Source organism: Salvelinus fontinalis, chromosome 14, assembly GCF_029448725.1.
Source record: "Salvelinus fontinalis isolate EN_2023a chromosome 14, ASM2944872v1, whole genome shotgun sequence".
Lineage (NCBI taxonomy): Eukaryota > Metazoa > Chordata > Actinopteri > Salmoniformes > Salmonidae > Salvelinus > Salvelinus fontinalis.
This window is the reverse complement of record NC_074678.1, coordinates 47,206,567-47,223,702: the sequence shown is the minus strand read 5'-3', so window position 1 is coordinate 47,223,702 and position 17,136 is coordinate 47,206,567. Positions and strand designations below refer to the sequence as shown.

Genomic DNA, 17,136 nt, shown 5'->3' with positions numbered 1-17,136 from the left:
ATGGGTGCATGTTTGATGTGATCAAAATTATGTTCATCCAGATCAATTGTTGTCAATGATGGCGCACATCCCAGCCTTAATGGGAACTGTCATACCGATGTGGAAACGATTTGGGTTAGGTTCAGCCCATGTCGTGAGAGAAGTGTGTCTCTTTGGTAATGAGCAAATAAGGCTAGATAGAGGAGGGCTAAAGAGGCATAATGGTTCTTGATTACTGCAGCATTAGTATGGAGGGACGCACCTTAGCGCGGGGCCTGATCTGAATCTTGCCACCTCTCTGCAAAATTGTGTTTTAAAAACACTCACCGTACTCGGTCTCACATCTGCTGACAACACACAGTGGCTGTGTCCCAATGGCGCCATATTCCCTATATAATGCACTACCTTTGACCAAAAGTAGTGCACTATAAAGGGAATAGGGTGACGTTTGGGACGAGCCGAGGACAATGTCTCGTCACTTTTACCAACACACACGCCTTCTCTCCACTACACTCTAACACGGAATTCCATATCGAACGCTAGCCTCTTCACCGTAGATCTGAGAGGATTGGCTACATATAAGCGTTACGGTAATTGCTTCTGATGGGTTGCCATTTTGCTTCCATCTATCCAATCCTCTCAGATCTAGAGTGTAGGGGCTAAGGGTCAATATGGAACTGAGTAGAGTCGCACTGTGTGTGTCTGGATCAGTGTTAAGTAGGGTTAATGTGTAGGTAATTACAAGTCTCTGAGCGAGAGAAGAGAGGCGAAGCCATAGCAAAAGAGGCAGAAATGCGTCTTCACTCTGATATAGCTAGTGGCATAGTCATTTCAACTGAAATAAGCTCAGGGTTTATGTTAATGTCTGTAAGATATGCAGGTCATACAGTCGGCCATGTTGGAATACGATGAGCGAGCTAATGCTAATCACATCACTAGTTTGACCTTTGAGAAATATGAAGGTAATGTCGGTATGCTAAGATCACGTATATGATCAACTGGAATATGCTAAGAGATCTAAGCTAAGTTAACCATATCACTAGCCTTCTACGAACCATCCTGTTTTCACAAGCTTACATTCGGTTTCACTAGCGAAACAGAAGGTAAGCCAAACAGAATGTACGCTCGTGAGATCAGGAGGGTTCGTATGAGGCTACCACATTACTTTAGTTTGGCATTTGAACTTGCTTTGTAAAGCACCTCCTCCTGTTGCGGCCTTCCTTATTGGCTCATTGGCTTCATTACAACAACAAATCGACAGCATGTGTGTGTCAACAACACACGTGTCGAATTCTCCATATGTGTACACACCAGATGTTATTTTCTTCTTGTTCGGCTGCTGAGTGGAGAATAAAAATGGTTGATGTTAAGTTGATAGTTGATTCTGATTGTAACAGTCCTGACCTATTTATGTTAGTTTTTATGTGTTTTTGGTCAGGGCATGTGTTTTGGGTGGGCAGTCTATGTTATCTGTTTCTATGTTGGTTTCGGTTTGCCTGGTATGGCTCTTGATTAGAGGCAGGTGGTTTGCATTTTCCTCTAATCAAGAGTCATATTTAGGTAGGGCATTCTCACTGTGTGTTGGTGGGTGATTGTCTCCTGTGTCTGTGTTATGTCTTACACCATACGGGATTGTTTCGGTTGTTCGTTTCGTTTCGGTTTATGTAGTCTGTTCCTGTGTCAGCGTGCTTCGTGTATATGTAAGTTCGTTTGTTCAGGTCTGTCTACATCGTTTTGTTATTTTGTTAGTTATATCCAGTATAGTTCGTTTTCGTCTTTGTCTATTTTGTTTATTTAATAAATCATTATGTGTTCAAACTTCGCTGCGCCTTGGTTCCCTCAATACTCCTCCTTTTCCGAAAATGGAGAGGAGGAGGAACGCCTTAACAGAATCACCCACCAACCCAGAGCCAAGCAGCGGAGTCAAAGGAGAAAGGGACAGGAAAAGAAGGAGCAATGGACATGGGACGATGTTCTGGATGGAAAGGGTGTCTACACATGGGAGGAGATCCTAGCGGGTAGAGATCGCCTCCCATGGGAACAGCTGGAGGCACTGAGGAGAGCGGAGGCTACCGGAGAGAGGAACCGGAGCTATGAGGGAACGCGTCTGGCACGGAAGCCGAAAAAGCCCGTAAGTAATTCCCAAAAATTTCTTGGGGGGGGGCTAGGAGATAGTGGGCCAAGGGCAGGTAGGAGACCTGCGCCCACTTCCCAGGCTTACCGTGGAGAGCGGGAGTACGGGCAGGCGCCGTGTTACGCAGTAGAGCGCACGGTGTCTCCTGTACGAGTGCATAGCCCGGTGCGGGTTATTCCACCTCCCCGCACTGGGAGGGCTAGATTGGGTATTGAGCCAGGTGTCATGAGGCCGGCTCAACGCGTCTGGTCTCCAGTGCGTCTCCTCGGGCCGGCATACATGGCACCGGCCTTACGCATGGTTTCTCCGGTTCGCCTACATAGGCCGGTGCGGGTTATTCCACCTCCCCGCACTGGTCGGGCAACCGGGAGCATTCAACCAGGTAAGGTTGGGCAAGCTCAATGCTCAAGAGTGCCAGTACGCCTCCACGGTCCGGTATTTCCGGCACTACCTCCCCGCCCCAGCCTAGTACCTTCAGTGTATACACTACGAACTAGGCTACCAGTGCGTATCCTGAGCCCTGTTCCTCCTCCATGCACTCTCCCTGTAGTGCGTGTATCTAGCCCGGTGCCTCCAGTTCCGGCCCCACGCACTAAGCTACCAGTGCGTCTCCAGAGCCCTGAACCCACTGTATCTTCTCCCCCTACTAATCCTGATGTGCTTGTCCTCAGCCCGGCGTCACCAGTGCCGGTACCACGCATCAGGGATAGAGTAGGCTTTGAGAATACAGTGTGCCCTGTCCCTGCTCCCCGCACTAGTAGGAAGGTGCTTGTCATTAGCACGGTGCCTCCAGTTCCGGCACCACGCACCAGGTCTACAGTGCGCCATATCCGGCCAGAGCCATCCGTCTCCCCAGCGCCATCTGAGCCATCCATCTCCCCAGCGCCATCTGAGCCATCCGTCTCCCCAGCGCCATCTGAGCCATCCGTCTCCCCAGCGCCATCTGAGCCATCCGTCTCCCCAGCGCCATCTGAGCCATCCGTCTCCCCAGCGCCATCTGAGCCATCCGTCTGCCAGGAGCCTGCAAAGCCGCCCGTCTGCCATGAGCCTGCAAAGCCGCCCGTCTGCCATGAGCCTACAGAGCCGTCAGCCAGACAGGAGCCGCTAGAGCCGTCAGCCAGACAGGAGCCGCTAGAGCCGTCAGCCAGACAGGATCTGCCAGAGCCGCCAACCAGACAGGATCTGCCAGAGCCGCCAACCAGACAGGATCTGTCAGAGCCGCCAACCAGACAGGATCTGCCAGAGCCGCCAACCAGACAGGATCTGCCAGAGCCGCCAACCAGACAGGATCTGTCAGAGCCGCCAACCAGACAGGATCTGCCAGAGCCGCCAACCAGACAGGATCTGCCAGAGCCGCCAGAGAGCCATGAGCAGCCAGAGCCGTCTGAGAGCCATGAGCGTCGAGAGCCGTCAGCCTGCCATGAGCGTCGAGAGCCGTCAGCCTGCCATGAGCGTCGAGAGCCGTCAGCCTGCCATGAGCGTCGAGAGCCGTCAGCCTGCCATGAGCGTAGAGAGCCGTCAGTCTGCCATGAGCGTCGAGAGCCGTCAGCCTGCCATGAGCGTAGAGAGCCGTCAGCCTGCATGGACCTGCCAGAGCCGTCCAAACAGGACCTGCCAGAGTCCTTCAGCCGGGATCTGCCCCTTGTCCCGGTGTTGCCCCTTGTCCCGGTGTTGCCCCTTGTCCCGGTGTTGCCCCTTGTCCCGGTGCTGCCCCTTGTCCCGGTGCTGCCCCTTGTCCCGGTGCTGCCCCTTGTCCCGGTGCTGCCCCTTGTCCCGGTGCTGCCCCTTGTCCCGGTGCTGCCCCTTGTCCCGGTGCTGCCCCTTGTCCCGGTGCTGCCCCTTGTCCCGGTGCTGCCCCTTGTCCCGGTGCTGCCCCTTGTCCCAGTGCTGCCCCTTATTCCGGTGATGGTCCTTATCCTGGTGCTGCCCCTTGTTTTTGTGCTGCCCCTTGTCCCGGTGCTACCCCTTGTCCCGGTGCTGCCCCTTGTTCCGGTGCTAGCTGATTATTTAGGGGAAGGTAATGTTTGGGTGGTCAGTGGTAGGGGTAGACAGAAGAGGGGAGTGACTATGGTGGTATGGGGACAGCGTCCGGAACCGGAACCACCACCGTGGTCAACTGCCCACCCGGACCCTCCCCTGGACTTTGTGCTGGTGCGCCCGGCGTTCGCACCTTGGGGGGGGGGTACTGTAACAGTCCTGACCTATTTATGTTAGTTTTTATGTGTTTTTGGTCAGGGCATGTGTTTTGGGTGGGCAGTCTATGTTATCTGTTTCTATGTTGGTTTCGGTTTGCCTGGTATGGCTCTTGATTAGAGGCAGGTGGTTTGCATTTTCCTCTAATCAAGAGTCATATTTAGGTAGGGCATTCTCACTGTGTGTTGGTGGGTGATTGTCTCCTGTGTCTGTGTTATGTCTTACACCATACGGGATTGTTTCGGTTGTTCGTTTCGTTTCGGTTTATGTAGTCTGTTCCTGTGTCAGCGTGCTTCGTGTATATGTAAGTTCGTTTGTTCAGGTCTGTCTACATCGTTTTGTTATTTTGTTAGTTATATCCAGTATAGTTCGTTTTCGTCTTTGTCTATTTTGTTTATTTAATAAATCATTATGTGTTCAAACTTCGCTGCGCCTTGGTTCCCTCAATACTCCTCCTTTTCCGAAAATGGAGAGGAGGAGGAACGCCTTAACACTGATAAAGGACTTGATTTATTTCTTTGGATAAGCTGAGACACAACGACGACTTCATCTCCCTGGATTAGAAAAGTGTAGATAAGTCAAAGTTTGCAACCCAAATGGTATCCTATTACCTACATAGTGCACCTCTTTTGACCTGTTGAACAGTAGTGCACGATATAGGGAATGAGGTGCTATTTGGGACGTAGCCACAATCATTCAGCAGGGTTTGTGAATTAAATGGAGACAATTAGGGATATTATCTGTCTGGAAATTCAGATCAAACGCAGTAATTGGTGTTGTTGGTGTTGTTCCGCGAGCGTGAATTACAACAGTTTAGGCTCAGGGCATCTGGGAGCTTGGCTACACAGCGTTTTAATTCGGCATCGCAAATAATGACAACAGATGCAAACAGACACACACACACACTCCATCCCTCTCAAAAACACAGGCGTGGATGTGTACGCGCAAGCGCAGACAAACAGACGCAAGCCACTGTGGACATGGTGGAGCCTGAGTGAATGTCAACTCATCTACTATCACCAATAGATCAATTTGCCACCGTAGGTCCTAAATGTCAGTCTTGTCACTGAAAATGTCACATTTTGTTGGTGATGTGGGACAGAATGGGGAAAAATATTATTCCCTGTCAATTCTCCACTTCTCAAATTAGTCCACCCAACAGGAATTACAACTTATTAAAGCTTCATATAGCATACATAAACAGTTCACAAGCACTTTAAAGATGCTTCACAAATCCTCTATAAGCTTATGTCATACTCTACAAGGGGTGTTAAAAGGGTGACATAACAGCTCCCTATGTAGGTCAGTACATTGCCAAATATGACCAAACATTCTGAGGTAGAGAGCGAAGGGCTACCATTGGATAAAATATGTCAGACATCCCAAAGGAGCTCAATGCTCAACTTCCAACTTCGATTTCCGTCGCCGGTAACAACACTTTTTTTGTATTTTCTTTTATACTTAATCCAGTTTGCTGGAGCCTTTGTTTGCAGTGCCTCTCTGCCTCAGAATACCCAACTGTTTCCGAGGATGAGGGGTAAAGAGCCTGGTTAATGCCTTCTTTTGTTCCTAATGCATCGCTAATAGACTAATGAGGGATCTCATTAGGCAATTTACTCCACAATTATTCTCTCCTTTGTGGGTGGAAAAGGAAGATGGAGGAACATGAAAGTGGGAGAGAATGCATAGTACATCATGAGAGAGTGGACTTTAGCTTAGAGACAATTAGGCTTGGGCCACACACACGGACAAATTCACTTCAATACAATATGTTCCTTCCTTACTAGGCTGCTTCATATGGTTGTGCAACAGTACAGTCTACATACAGACTGCTCTTCCAATGAGGTAAAAGTGGGTTTTCAAAAGCTTATTCAATCTAATATGAGCAGCACTCAACTGTGCGGGAAGTAGCTCAAGAGAAAGATAGACATAGGAAAGGTCAGGGTGGGGAATATATATAGATACAATTGGAGGGGGAGATCAAAAGAGGGTAAGATAGAGAGATTGTTCTTTTTAATTGCACTTTTCAATGCCAAAGAACAAAGAATTAGGAAGAATGATTATGTGTGTGTGTGTGTGTGTGTGTGTGTGTGTGTGTGTGCGAGGGAAAAAGAGTGAGAGAGAAAGTAAGAGAAAACGAGCAAGCAAGCGAGAGAAAGAAGGAAGAATAACCAATGCCTTTTGAGAGCACCACAGCACAACCTGCCTATAAGGCCAAACCACAATGCTTTGTTCTCAGCAGGCTGTGAAATGGCCTTTGAAATAGAGGTAAGCCCATTAAGTGACGACTATCCAGGGTCCATCAGATCAGCTTCACTTTGCAGATGTTGGTTTCTCTTCTATACAGCTTTTGTCCAGTTGCTAAGGTAATGACACAGATACACATAATTCCTTACCGGTACACACACATTTTAAAACATACACTCTTTCTCTCTAAAAAAATACACTCGTTCTCTCTAAAGAATACACACAAACCCACCCCCCACCACACACATAATATGCGGTACATCCCGGTTAATGTACGTGAATGCTGTCACCCTCATTAGCAATTAATTTTTTAAACATGAATTTGCATAAGTTAGATTCGTGTTTATTTTGTGAAAACAGACATAATGGTATGACTTCCAGACATAGGTTGCGCCCCCAAATGTCAACCTATTCCCCGTTTAGTGCACTACGTTTGACCAGGGCATACAGGGCTCTGGTCAAATGTAGTGCACTACTGTATATAGGGAACAGGGCACCATTTGGAACGTAACCATAGAGATGGACAAGTGAGAGCTCTCTGTTGACAAAGAGCAGCTGTTGTTTATCAACAGCAGATGGAAATTGCCACTTTCCACTCTCGCATCTTTTGAGGGAGATAGACTCAATTATGATGATGGTGTCTTTGAAATCTGTGATTGCATTAGCGAAAGAGAGAGGGGGTGAGAGAACGAAGGAACGAAAGAGGGGGGAGAGAGAATGTGTGTGACAGGGACAGACAAATCGAGAGAAAGAGAACGAGAGAGGCATAACAGAAACATAGAGAGACCCATGGCATTATCGTCAGCCGTAAAAGGAGAGGGATGGGGTTTGGAATGAAAGCCAACCGGCTCATTAGAATTATCTCTCTTGTGATGCTGCAGTTAGAGGTCAAGGGTCATAGGAATGGAATGATGAGCTGACATATCTCCACATCACATCAGCAAACTTATTTCGGTAATAAGATTGTCCATTATGATTCTGAACACACATATGTATGTTTTTTCTCTCCATCTAAATCCAGAAAAACAGTCAGATACTCTCGGCAGTGAGTTGTGACATGAATACAAAACAGATCGTAACGCCCAGCCAGTGGTTTAACTGGGCAGATGTCACATACTTTATTATCTCCAGGGGGTGCTTTATGTATGATAATTCAGAACCAGAGCCTAATGGTTTGTGGAATCAGTCATGACCAGCCCAGCTGACCATTATAGGCCTACTATAACACTAACAAGGCATTGCACAATTGATCAGTAGGCTACATACTGAGTTGACTTGTTATTTGTAGCTCTGGTCCAGGTTGCTGGTACGTGTTTGTCCACAACTGTGTACTAATGACCTGGACCAGAGCTAGGCTATTTGGTGTTGCAGCAAAAGTGAGTGTGCAAAGAATAACATTTCATTTTAACAAGAGTAAACATCACCCATGGCGCCGGTGAAATCAGAGCACTGTATGCCTAGCCTGGTCCCAGATCTGCTAGTGCTCTTGCCAACTCCATTGCTGCCATTGTCAAGCCAAACATGACTTGAGTGACAAGGAGTTGGCATGAGAGCACAAACAGACAAACAGACATCCCATGTCATCCCATGTGGAGGACGAGGAAAGCCAACATGGGCATACATGACCAGAATATTCCAACAATTCAATACAAAATCTAGCCCTGTGGTCTCAGATCTAATTGGGCTGTCTTGCCAACTCTTAGGCTAAATGGCCATTGTCATTGTCACACAACGGCTACAGAAGGCTGTTAACAGACAGCACAAACACGTCTTTAGTGTGGAAAGGGAACACATGTGCTACTTTTAATTTCATAAACGAAACGCAGTTAATTTATTAGCCTGGCTACACTTCAAAATGTGGATATGAGGTGACTACCTTTGGACATTGTGGCACAAACAACAATAATGAATCACATCCTTACTCCGGAGATACCACGTACTCCCATTTGATTAACATTAACCTTGCAGAGGAACTTTATAATTGCCTTGCAGAGGAGCAGAGTTTATTAGAATACAATCACAGTGGCAGCACAACCTCATTGATTAGGGGGCTTTCGTGCCATAGATTTAATTACACCAATGAAAGAAAAGGACCACTCCACACTCTCCACAGTTCGATGTACGCCCACATGCACGCAAACACACACACGTGCTGGCGCTTAAAAATGTATATAGCTATCCCCTTGCAGTCTTCCCAGATTATTTTAATAGAGCCGCTTCATAAAAGTTTCAAAAGGGAAATTAAGAGACACGTTTCAACGTGTAATTATTCATCATACACGTGTGCCAGTTTTTGTTATCAATTAACATGTAATACATAGCCTATTCTGTGTAAACTACATCGAGCGCGTAACCTTGTTGGTTACGCTCATCGTTTTTTATACTTTTGTAGCCTAACGCATGATCAATGCAGTCCTTATCATCCGTGTAAGAGCTTCTGCATGCTACTCCTAGCAGAACTCGGCTAGGCGAAGTGAATGTATGTGCCTCGCATACTAGTGATGGGTCGTTCGCGAACGAATCGGCTCTAGGTGAACGTTGGGAGCCGGCTTGCATATCAGAAGAGCCTAATCTATTTATAAAAATATTTAAAAATTAAGACATGAATAATCAAAAGATTTAAATGACTAGAATTAACCAATTCAAAGAACGAAAAAATAAATAAAATATTATAGGCCTAAATGCTCAAGCGCACACACATATTCGTTCTGACTGTCTGCTCAGACTAACAGCCTCACCTGTTGTTCCTGTCAATCAGACACGCAGTGTCAACCAATGAACCAAAGATGCGTGAGGGAGGGCTGAGCCAACTCACTCACAGTCACACACTTAGCAGCCGAGGAGAGTGGAGGAAGGACAGCTGTGAAAACAGCTGGAAAATGAGTCGGAAGCACAGTAGAATTTGGATGCATTTTGATAATGTAGACAATGTTAGAGCACAGTGTAGAATTTGCCAAAGCAAAATCTCATATTAAGATGGTTCTACGCACAACCTACACCGGCATATGAGAACTGTGCACCCAGCTGTGAAGCTAGCTGTCTCGGAGCTGGGCCTGCTAGTGATAGTGGTGGAGCCAGCACCTCAACACGTGGAGATGTATCCACTCAGTTAAGTAGGCCTACTCCGAGACCCACAGAAATGCGGTCTGTCTGTACCAAAACAATGCCAAATTGATATTGCATTGGCTAAAATGATTGCCACTGATTTCCAGCCATTTTCGATCATGGAGGACAGAGGTTTTAGAAATTATAGCAATAGTCTAAATCCAATGTACACAATTCAAAGCAGGAAAACCCTTTCAAAATCACTTATTCCACAACTCTATGAGAGCACACAGGCTTCAGTGTGGGAAAGAGTCCAAAAAGCTACTGCAGTTTGCCTTACCACTGACTGCTGGACATGTAACCACTTCTTACATGTCACTTCATTGAAGATATTTCGATGTCTAGCTGTCTTCTGGACTGCTTTGAGTTCAGCGACAGACACCTCAGAAAACTTGGCAGAGGAACTGTTGAGAGTGGCCTGAGAATGGCAAGTAGATGGAAAAGTGGTCTGTTGTGTTAGCGACAATGCAGCTAACATAACCAAAGCCATGAAAATTTTGAAATGGACCATCATCCATGTCTTGCCCACACAATCAACCTGATTGTAAGAGATGCTCTGAAGGGGGTGAAGCCCACTGTGGACAAAGTGAAAGCAGCTGTGGAATACTTTCATAGGAGCACAGTAGGTGCTGAAAAACTAAAGTCTACATGCCAGATGGGGATGCCTGAGCTGAGGCCTAAACAAGACTGCACAACAAGGTGGAATTCAACATTTTATATGTTGAAGCGGTTTCTTGAGTCAAAGGATGCCATCATCTCTACCCTGGCCATTGTCAATGCACCTGTTGATGCTCTGACCCAAGAGGAATGGGAGGTGGTGGAGGAGGTGCAGAGTCCTGGAACCCTTTGAGCAGGTCACTGTGGAGATCAGTGGAGAGAGGTACAGTAAGCAGTTATTACTGCATCATTATTTAATCCAGTATTATATATGTTATGAGCAGTAGATGAGAATGTAGTATCAGTAGACAAAACATGAACCTGAACTAATTCAGCTCTGTGACAGCCTCAAAAATGATACTCCTGTGTAAGGGTCTGCAGCAAATCACAGCAGGCCGCCAGAGAGAAGCAAATGTAACCACAGGACATGTGACAGAGTCGATGGATACCCTATGTTCATCAATGGACAGAAAGTTCCACAGAATGGAATATAATCACGTGCTATCAGAAACCGCTGCACTTGACCCCAGGTTTAAGAAGTTTGCCTTCAGTGATGCAAGAGCGATTGATGAGGTTCTTCAAAGAATAACCTCAGCAGCAGGGAGGGACAGACCCAGCAGTCAGCAAGCTCAGGCACCAGGGCAACAGGAAGAAGAGGGATCAGATGGAGCAGAAGCACCAGCAGTAGTGCCACAAACGTCTGCTGTTTGGATGCTGTTTGACGAGAGAGCAACTGGGGGTGCAGCACGAAGGAATCCCTCAGCAGATGCCATAATGGAGGTCCGATCCTATTTGGAGGAGCCCAAAGATCTGCAGATCCTCTGACCTGGTGGAAGAACAAGGCCTCTGTCAACCCACGGCTTACTAAAGTCATGACAGGGAGACTCTGCATAGTGGCCACATCCGTTCCCTCTGAGAGGGTCTTCTCAAAAACAGGACAAATAATTACTGAGAGAAGAAAACGCATCAGCCCCTCGAAAGTGAGGCAGCTTGCATTTCTGAATGCAAATCTCTCATAAAGGCAAAATATGATCAGCATTGCTGTGTGCTGCTGGTTATAACATAGCAATAAAGGAGAGAAAAGAGGGACCAGTTTAATGTTTTAAGTGGGATGCTGCAGTTTTGCACATTGTTATTTATTTTTCTTTGATATGGTGCAATATTCTATTATTATGCTGTTCAGATTTTATTAGTTTTGAATGGTTAGATTTATATGCACTTTGTTTATATACATTAAAAAGTTATACTTTAAATGCCAATGTTTAAAGCATTATTTTTCATAACAAACCAATGCATTTTTAAATACTTAGGTTAAGGTAGAGTAATGATTTAATTTAATAATTTAATTAGAATTGTTTTAACACAAATCATAGTCAAACTATCGCAAACTGCTTGATTTGAAAAAATACAAAACATTTTTTTTTTAAAGAGACGGCTCTTTTTGGTGAGCTGAGCCGAACGAGCCGGCTCACTGAAAAGAGCCGGAATGCCCATCACTATCGAATACTCCTTTAAAAGACCTTCACTTGATAAACGAGAAAAACAAAGCGGAAATAGTACTATTTGTCCCTCTTGAGACGCCGTAGTGTACGCTTCATCAAACTAGTTTGAATTAGTCTAAGATAACTGTAATTAATTTAGACGTTTTTGCCGAGGAGGTCTTAGTCCCGCAATTTTACATCTAACTAAGATGTTTGTTGCATTATTTCTCGAGGGAATTTTTTTTCATGAAAACGAGTTTTATGTCCTTGAATGACAACAAACACTTCATTGAATAATCCCTACTGTTCACCAATCAAACTAAGGGGCGTAGAATTCGGCTACCGAACTTCTGAACTTCGGCTTGCCTCAAGAAAAAAAATGACGAATAGCCGAAAAAAACCTTGCTGAAGACCAAAATGAACAAAAACGTCACAATATATGCACAATCCAATAAGTGATACTGTGGTTTAAAAAAAAAACACTTCAAATACTCACAGATGGAGCCAAAGATGTCGCGAAAAGAATCCAATAGACAAGGACGCACATCTTGAGTGTTCAAAGCTGTTTGAATGCGCCAGATCAACTCAGCTCACAGTCCACTCTTACTGAACTGCTGTCTATTTAAATAAGTCTCCATGCATCCTTTATCATAGACAGACAATGACGTGCACTAAGGCAGGCAGCGGGAAGCCTCTCTCTCCACCACCCTGAAATATTCATCTAAAACCATCTGCTCTCTGCTGCTTCGGAGCCTGCGCGTGCCACTTGTGGTCTGCACAAGCGTCTCGCACTACAAAGTCACATTTATGAAGCAAAAATCTATCAAAACTAACACCTGTGTAAACTTTTATTACGGGTTTATGCTTGTGCGTCAAACCAAGTGTCCTATTAAAGTCCATTCCTTTGTCGTGCGTAATTGGGACATTTCTGTAAGCATCTAGGGGTGGAATAATGACCATTTCCACTTTGGATAGATCACCTGTAGACTGGAATGAACGTTATGTATTTTATCACAATTGCATCTAAAATACTGACCACACCAACAGCGTTTCGTGCACGAGCGTTGCAAAAAAATTTTTTTTACACGTTATTCAATCATTTCATCCAAACTGCTCGTGCGCGTCTACGTAGCTAGGCGCCTAAAATAGAACGTGGCTCTATTTTAGACACTTGACCCGATGCAAGTTCCGTCTCTCCCATCTCATTGGTTTTTAGGAGGACATACACACGTGGGTGATTGAAAGATTTAGGTGTCCCGACCAGTTGGTTGCGATAATGCACCGTAAAGTTGGTTGCCAACCGCCATATAAAATCCAAAGAAAAAGAAGAGAGATACTAAAAACGAACTAGGTTTCCCCTTTTATCTGTGGATTAATTGTTGGAGTAGAGAACACATGATTTTGTGTGACTCAAAATCCTACAATGATCTAGCAAAAAAAAGGACCTCAAATAACAACCCAATTTTTATATCCCTGACCAAATTAGCTAGCAATAGCAAGTTTCGACCTGTCCCTAATGAATATAGTTCTTCACAGTTCGTTTTGATATTTCAACCTGCATGTCCTGAACGCATCTGGTGGGGATAGACAAACTCAACATACGCACAGTGGCGGACGCGCAGAGCCGGATTGGTCATCATATAAATCAATACGTAATGAGATGAAAGCACATTGCGCACTCAATTAACCGGTAGCTCCAGCGCATACGTGAATGCACGTTTTTGTCCCAGCACATATCATTCTTGTCACTGCTTCCCCTCATGCTGCGTTGATGCATAGTCTCCAACTGAAAGGCACCGTTGGCCCTCGACAGACGAAACAGTGGCCAGGTGAGAGGGAATGCCAAGACGTAACAGAGTTGTGAAGAGGAATTAGGCTTGGAGTGGCAAAACCCCTGGTCCTGCAAAAAGCTTTAGGGTTGAATGGCATTCATTTCAACGCATCACACAAATCTGTGTACTCATGTAAGGCTTAAAATGACCACAGAGAGAAATTGCAGTGTCCTCAGAAAACACATTGAAATTGAAACCCTGAAAACCACTCTACACACAGAAAAAAGGGTCTACCTAGAACCACAGGGTTAGCTGATGGACGTAGCCCCTTATTTTCTAAAGACTGTCAACCTGGAATAGGTGTGATGAGTTAGGAAGTGGAAGAAAGTGACATCATTAACAAACTTTATTTTAAAGTTGAACTGTACATTTTACCGGTACCGTAACCATTATAACAGTGAGTGCTAAGATAAAGAATATGATGGTGACTGACTTGGAAGCAGTTTTTTAATAAAATACATAGGATATCTTTCCCAGCACAACCACCATCAAACAGACTTGGTTTAAAATACAATTCCTTGTGACTTTGTAAATCATTATTATTGTTTTTCATTCCAAAAAGTGCAAAACTGTAGAGAAAATACGAGGCTTTGTATACAAATTGCACAAATTTAGACCACTCATAAAATCTTAGAAATTGAAAACAGTTCTTTACAAAAGCAGCATCCGATTTAGCCCTTGACTCTTTGGTGTAGGGTGAAGTTGCCCCTAGAACCTGATCTTGGGTCAGTATTGCATTTTCCCCTCTAATGGTTATCGTTAGGATTGGGGAAAACATCACTCCGGACCTTGCTTCATTAGTAAAAAACATTGGTAAACTCCTTGAATAGACAGTATTGTAAACAAGGTGGTCATGCCTTATTACCATAGAGACTAATAGAGAAAGACAACGATCAACTTAGATTAGTGACAAGAAAAAACACAAGATCTAAAATGTATGGCTATAACAAAATTCTAAACTCCCTTACAAAGATATATTACAAAATCATATTCCTATGATGGTATATAATATAAAGGCCTGCTATTATAAACAGTTCAGATATTATCCAGAAAGACCTTACACAAACATAAGCTTGCCATGGTACACTACACCAGCAATTCTCAACTGGTGGGTCGCAACCCAAGGTTTTGAATGCGTCTCGGGTTTATTTTTGACAAATATTTATACCAGTCAAAAGTGTGCAAAGCTGTCATCAAGACAAAGGGTGGCTGCTTTGTAGAATCTCTAATATAAAATATATTTTGATTTGTTGAACTCTTTTTTAGTTACTACATGATTCCATGTGTGTTATTTCATAGCTTTGATGTCTTCACTATTATTCTACAATGTAGAAAATAGTAAAAATTAAGAAAAACCCTGGAATAAGTAGGTGTGTCCAAACTATTGACTGGTACTGTATATATATATATATATATGGAAGAAATACTCCAGTCTGAACTTAAATCAAGTAGAAGATGTGTAGAAATGATAATGAATTAAAAAATATATATAATTTAATCTCTGAAAAATCTTTTTTCAATCACCATATTTCAATATATAGCTATTAGCAGTGCATTTTTTTGGTTGATTTTGTCGTCTCAAACTAGTGAGTTTAAAATTCTTCATCAAGAATATGGGCAAAATTGAATTAACGACAATGAAAGAGGTGGGAATGTTTTTCCCTTGTCATATAATTTCTACATGTACTATTAATATTGCATTAAACATGGTTTTTTGGCACATTTTGCAACCGAGACAACCTGGGTCAATTTGGGTCCCGAGGCAAAACCAGTTGAGAACCACTCCACCGTGCCCTGAGGTGCTCCTTGAGGATAGCCTTTGGTTAAGTATTATTCCATGAGGATAGCCTATGGCTAAGCATTATTCCTTGAGGATAGCCTATGGCTAAGCATTATTCATTGAGGATAGCCTATGGCTAAACATTATTCCTTGAGGATAGCCTATGGCTAAACATTATTCCTTGAGGATAGCCTAAACATTAAAGAAGTAGAAGCACTGTATACAACAGTGGATTCTTAAAGATGCTGAGTATAGCACGAACTGGCTATCCAAAACACATGTCAAATCTGCACACGTGAAAAGACAATGTGCCATCTCGGCACTTAACTTTTCATTTTCACAGTGCAGTTTTTGTGTGTCTTGTAATGGAAACATAATTTTACAAATTAATGTTATAAGAGAAGTAATCCCTTAAAGGCAAGGATTGGCACCTGCTTTGTCAGTGAGTGAAATTGAGCTTGGCAATAGATCATAATAGTTGACAGTGTGCTGTAATAATATAATATAGTGTGCTTTAAAACAATAGTATTAAGTTAAAATAAGAGAAGTTAAGACATTGTCTTTTACAACAAAACCATTTGAAAATGGATTTCTCTCCGGGATATAAGCCCCGCTTGTGCTTTTTACATGACATTAAAGATGGCGGTCTCATCTGAAAACACGAAATATTGACTAACTTGAGGAAAGGCTATCGACGGTCGCAGAGAGAGGTCCTTCATAGTGTTCAATTCACTCAAACGGTAGGCTTCAAAAGTCCCACCCGACACAAGAATTTGGTAGCAAAGCTTTCAATCCCCCTGTACTGCTGACTGTCGACCCGCACTTCATTCTGCTCCCTCAGCATCACAGCATTTTGAGGATGCTCCAACGTAACGGCCTCCTCCTTAACAACGTGTTGTTTTTGTAGCTTGAAACAGATGCTCTATTCTACAGTGTCCCCTACTGATGGTGTGATTAAAATGTATGCAGTTGCTCAAGAAGAATCCTCTCACCTGCGGACACTGTGCTAAGTCCATGGTAGAAAGAAAATCAGAACTAATAACATTGTATAAATGTGTGGTCATCTTAAGTAGTGTATAATAACTTCTCCATCTGTGTTTAACAAGACCGTGTACTTATAAGGTAAGCATTTGAACCCCTTAGCTGTGGTTAGGTTTTGCTTTTGAATTTCACCACCGAATCTCAGTGAGGAGTCCATTAGGTCAAACCATTTGACTTAAGAGCGAACCGCTATGTCTGTAGGGTGTTTGTGCTCCAACTAAAACATAACTAACACACTCCAGAACATAAAAGCACTAGTGTTAAAAATATAGGGATCCTACAAAAAACAATTCGGACTAAAACAGCAAAACTAAACATAAAATACTTGGTGGGGAACACAAAAAAAAAGAAGCACATGAAATCCTTAAATTAAATACCTGTAAAAATGAAATGGACACATTGTCCTCCCTCTGTAACCTCTCCCTCCCTCCATTCCCCTATAACATTTACCCTGCGTATGTGTCCACTGTCAGTCTTAAAAATCACTTCCGTCGTAAGTAACCGGCTTCTCGAGTGTCAAGTGGTAGAGGACTTTCTTGGAGATGAACCTGTGAGGATGTGATGAAGAAGTAGAACAAAATTAAATATGCAACATTAAGATTATACAATCACAAGCAATTAGTACAGCGCAGTACTTCATTGTACTTCAGTACTTTAGAGCCGTCATCCTTCACCACAAGGGCACCT

General features: G+C 44.0%; 2 protein-coding genes across 3 annotated transcripts in view; both read right to left on the bottom strand.

The window, feature by feature from the left end:
* LOC129811019 (growth hormone-releasing hormone receptor-like) overlaps positions 1 to 12,536 on the bottom strand; it is a 61,782-nt gene extending 49,246 nt beyond the window's left edge. Inside the window, exon 1 of the mRNA XM_055862117.1 lies at positions 12,293 to 12,536. Coding sequence (XP_055718092.1) covers positions 12,293 to 12,343 — 51 coding nt within the window. The 5' untranslated portion in view covers positions 12,344 to 12,536. The remainder of the gene's footprint in view (positions 1 to 12,292) is intronic.
* Positions 12,537 to 13,956: 1,420 nt separating this feature from the next.
* Positions 13,957 to 17,136, bottom strand: part of LOC129811018 (FYVE and coiled-coil domain-containing protein 1-like) — a 67,276-nt gene continuing 64,096 nt past the window's right edge. For both annotated transcript variants that reach the window (XM_055862115.1, XM_055862114.1), the window contains exon 18: positions 13,957 to 16,997. In XM_055862115.1, coding sequence (XP_055718090.1) covers positions 16,925 to 16,997 — 73 coding nt within the window. In that variant the 3' untranslated portion in view covers positions 13,957 to 16,924. The remainder of the gene's footprint in view (positions 16,998 to 17,136) is intronic.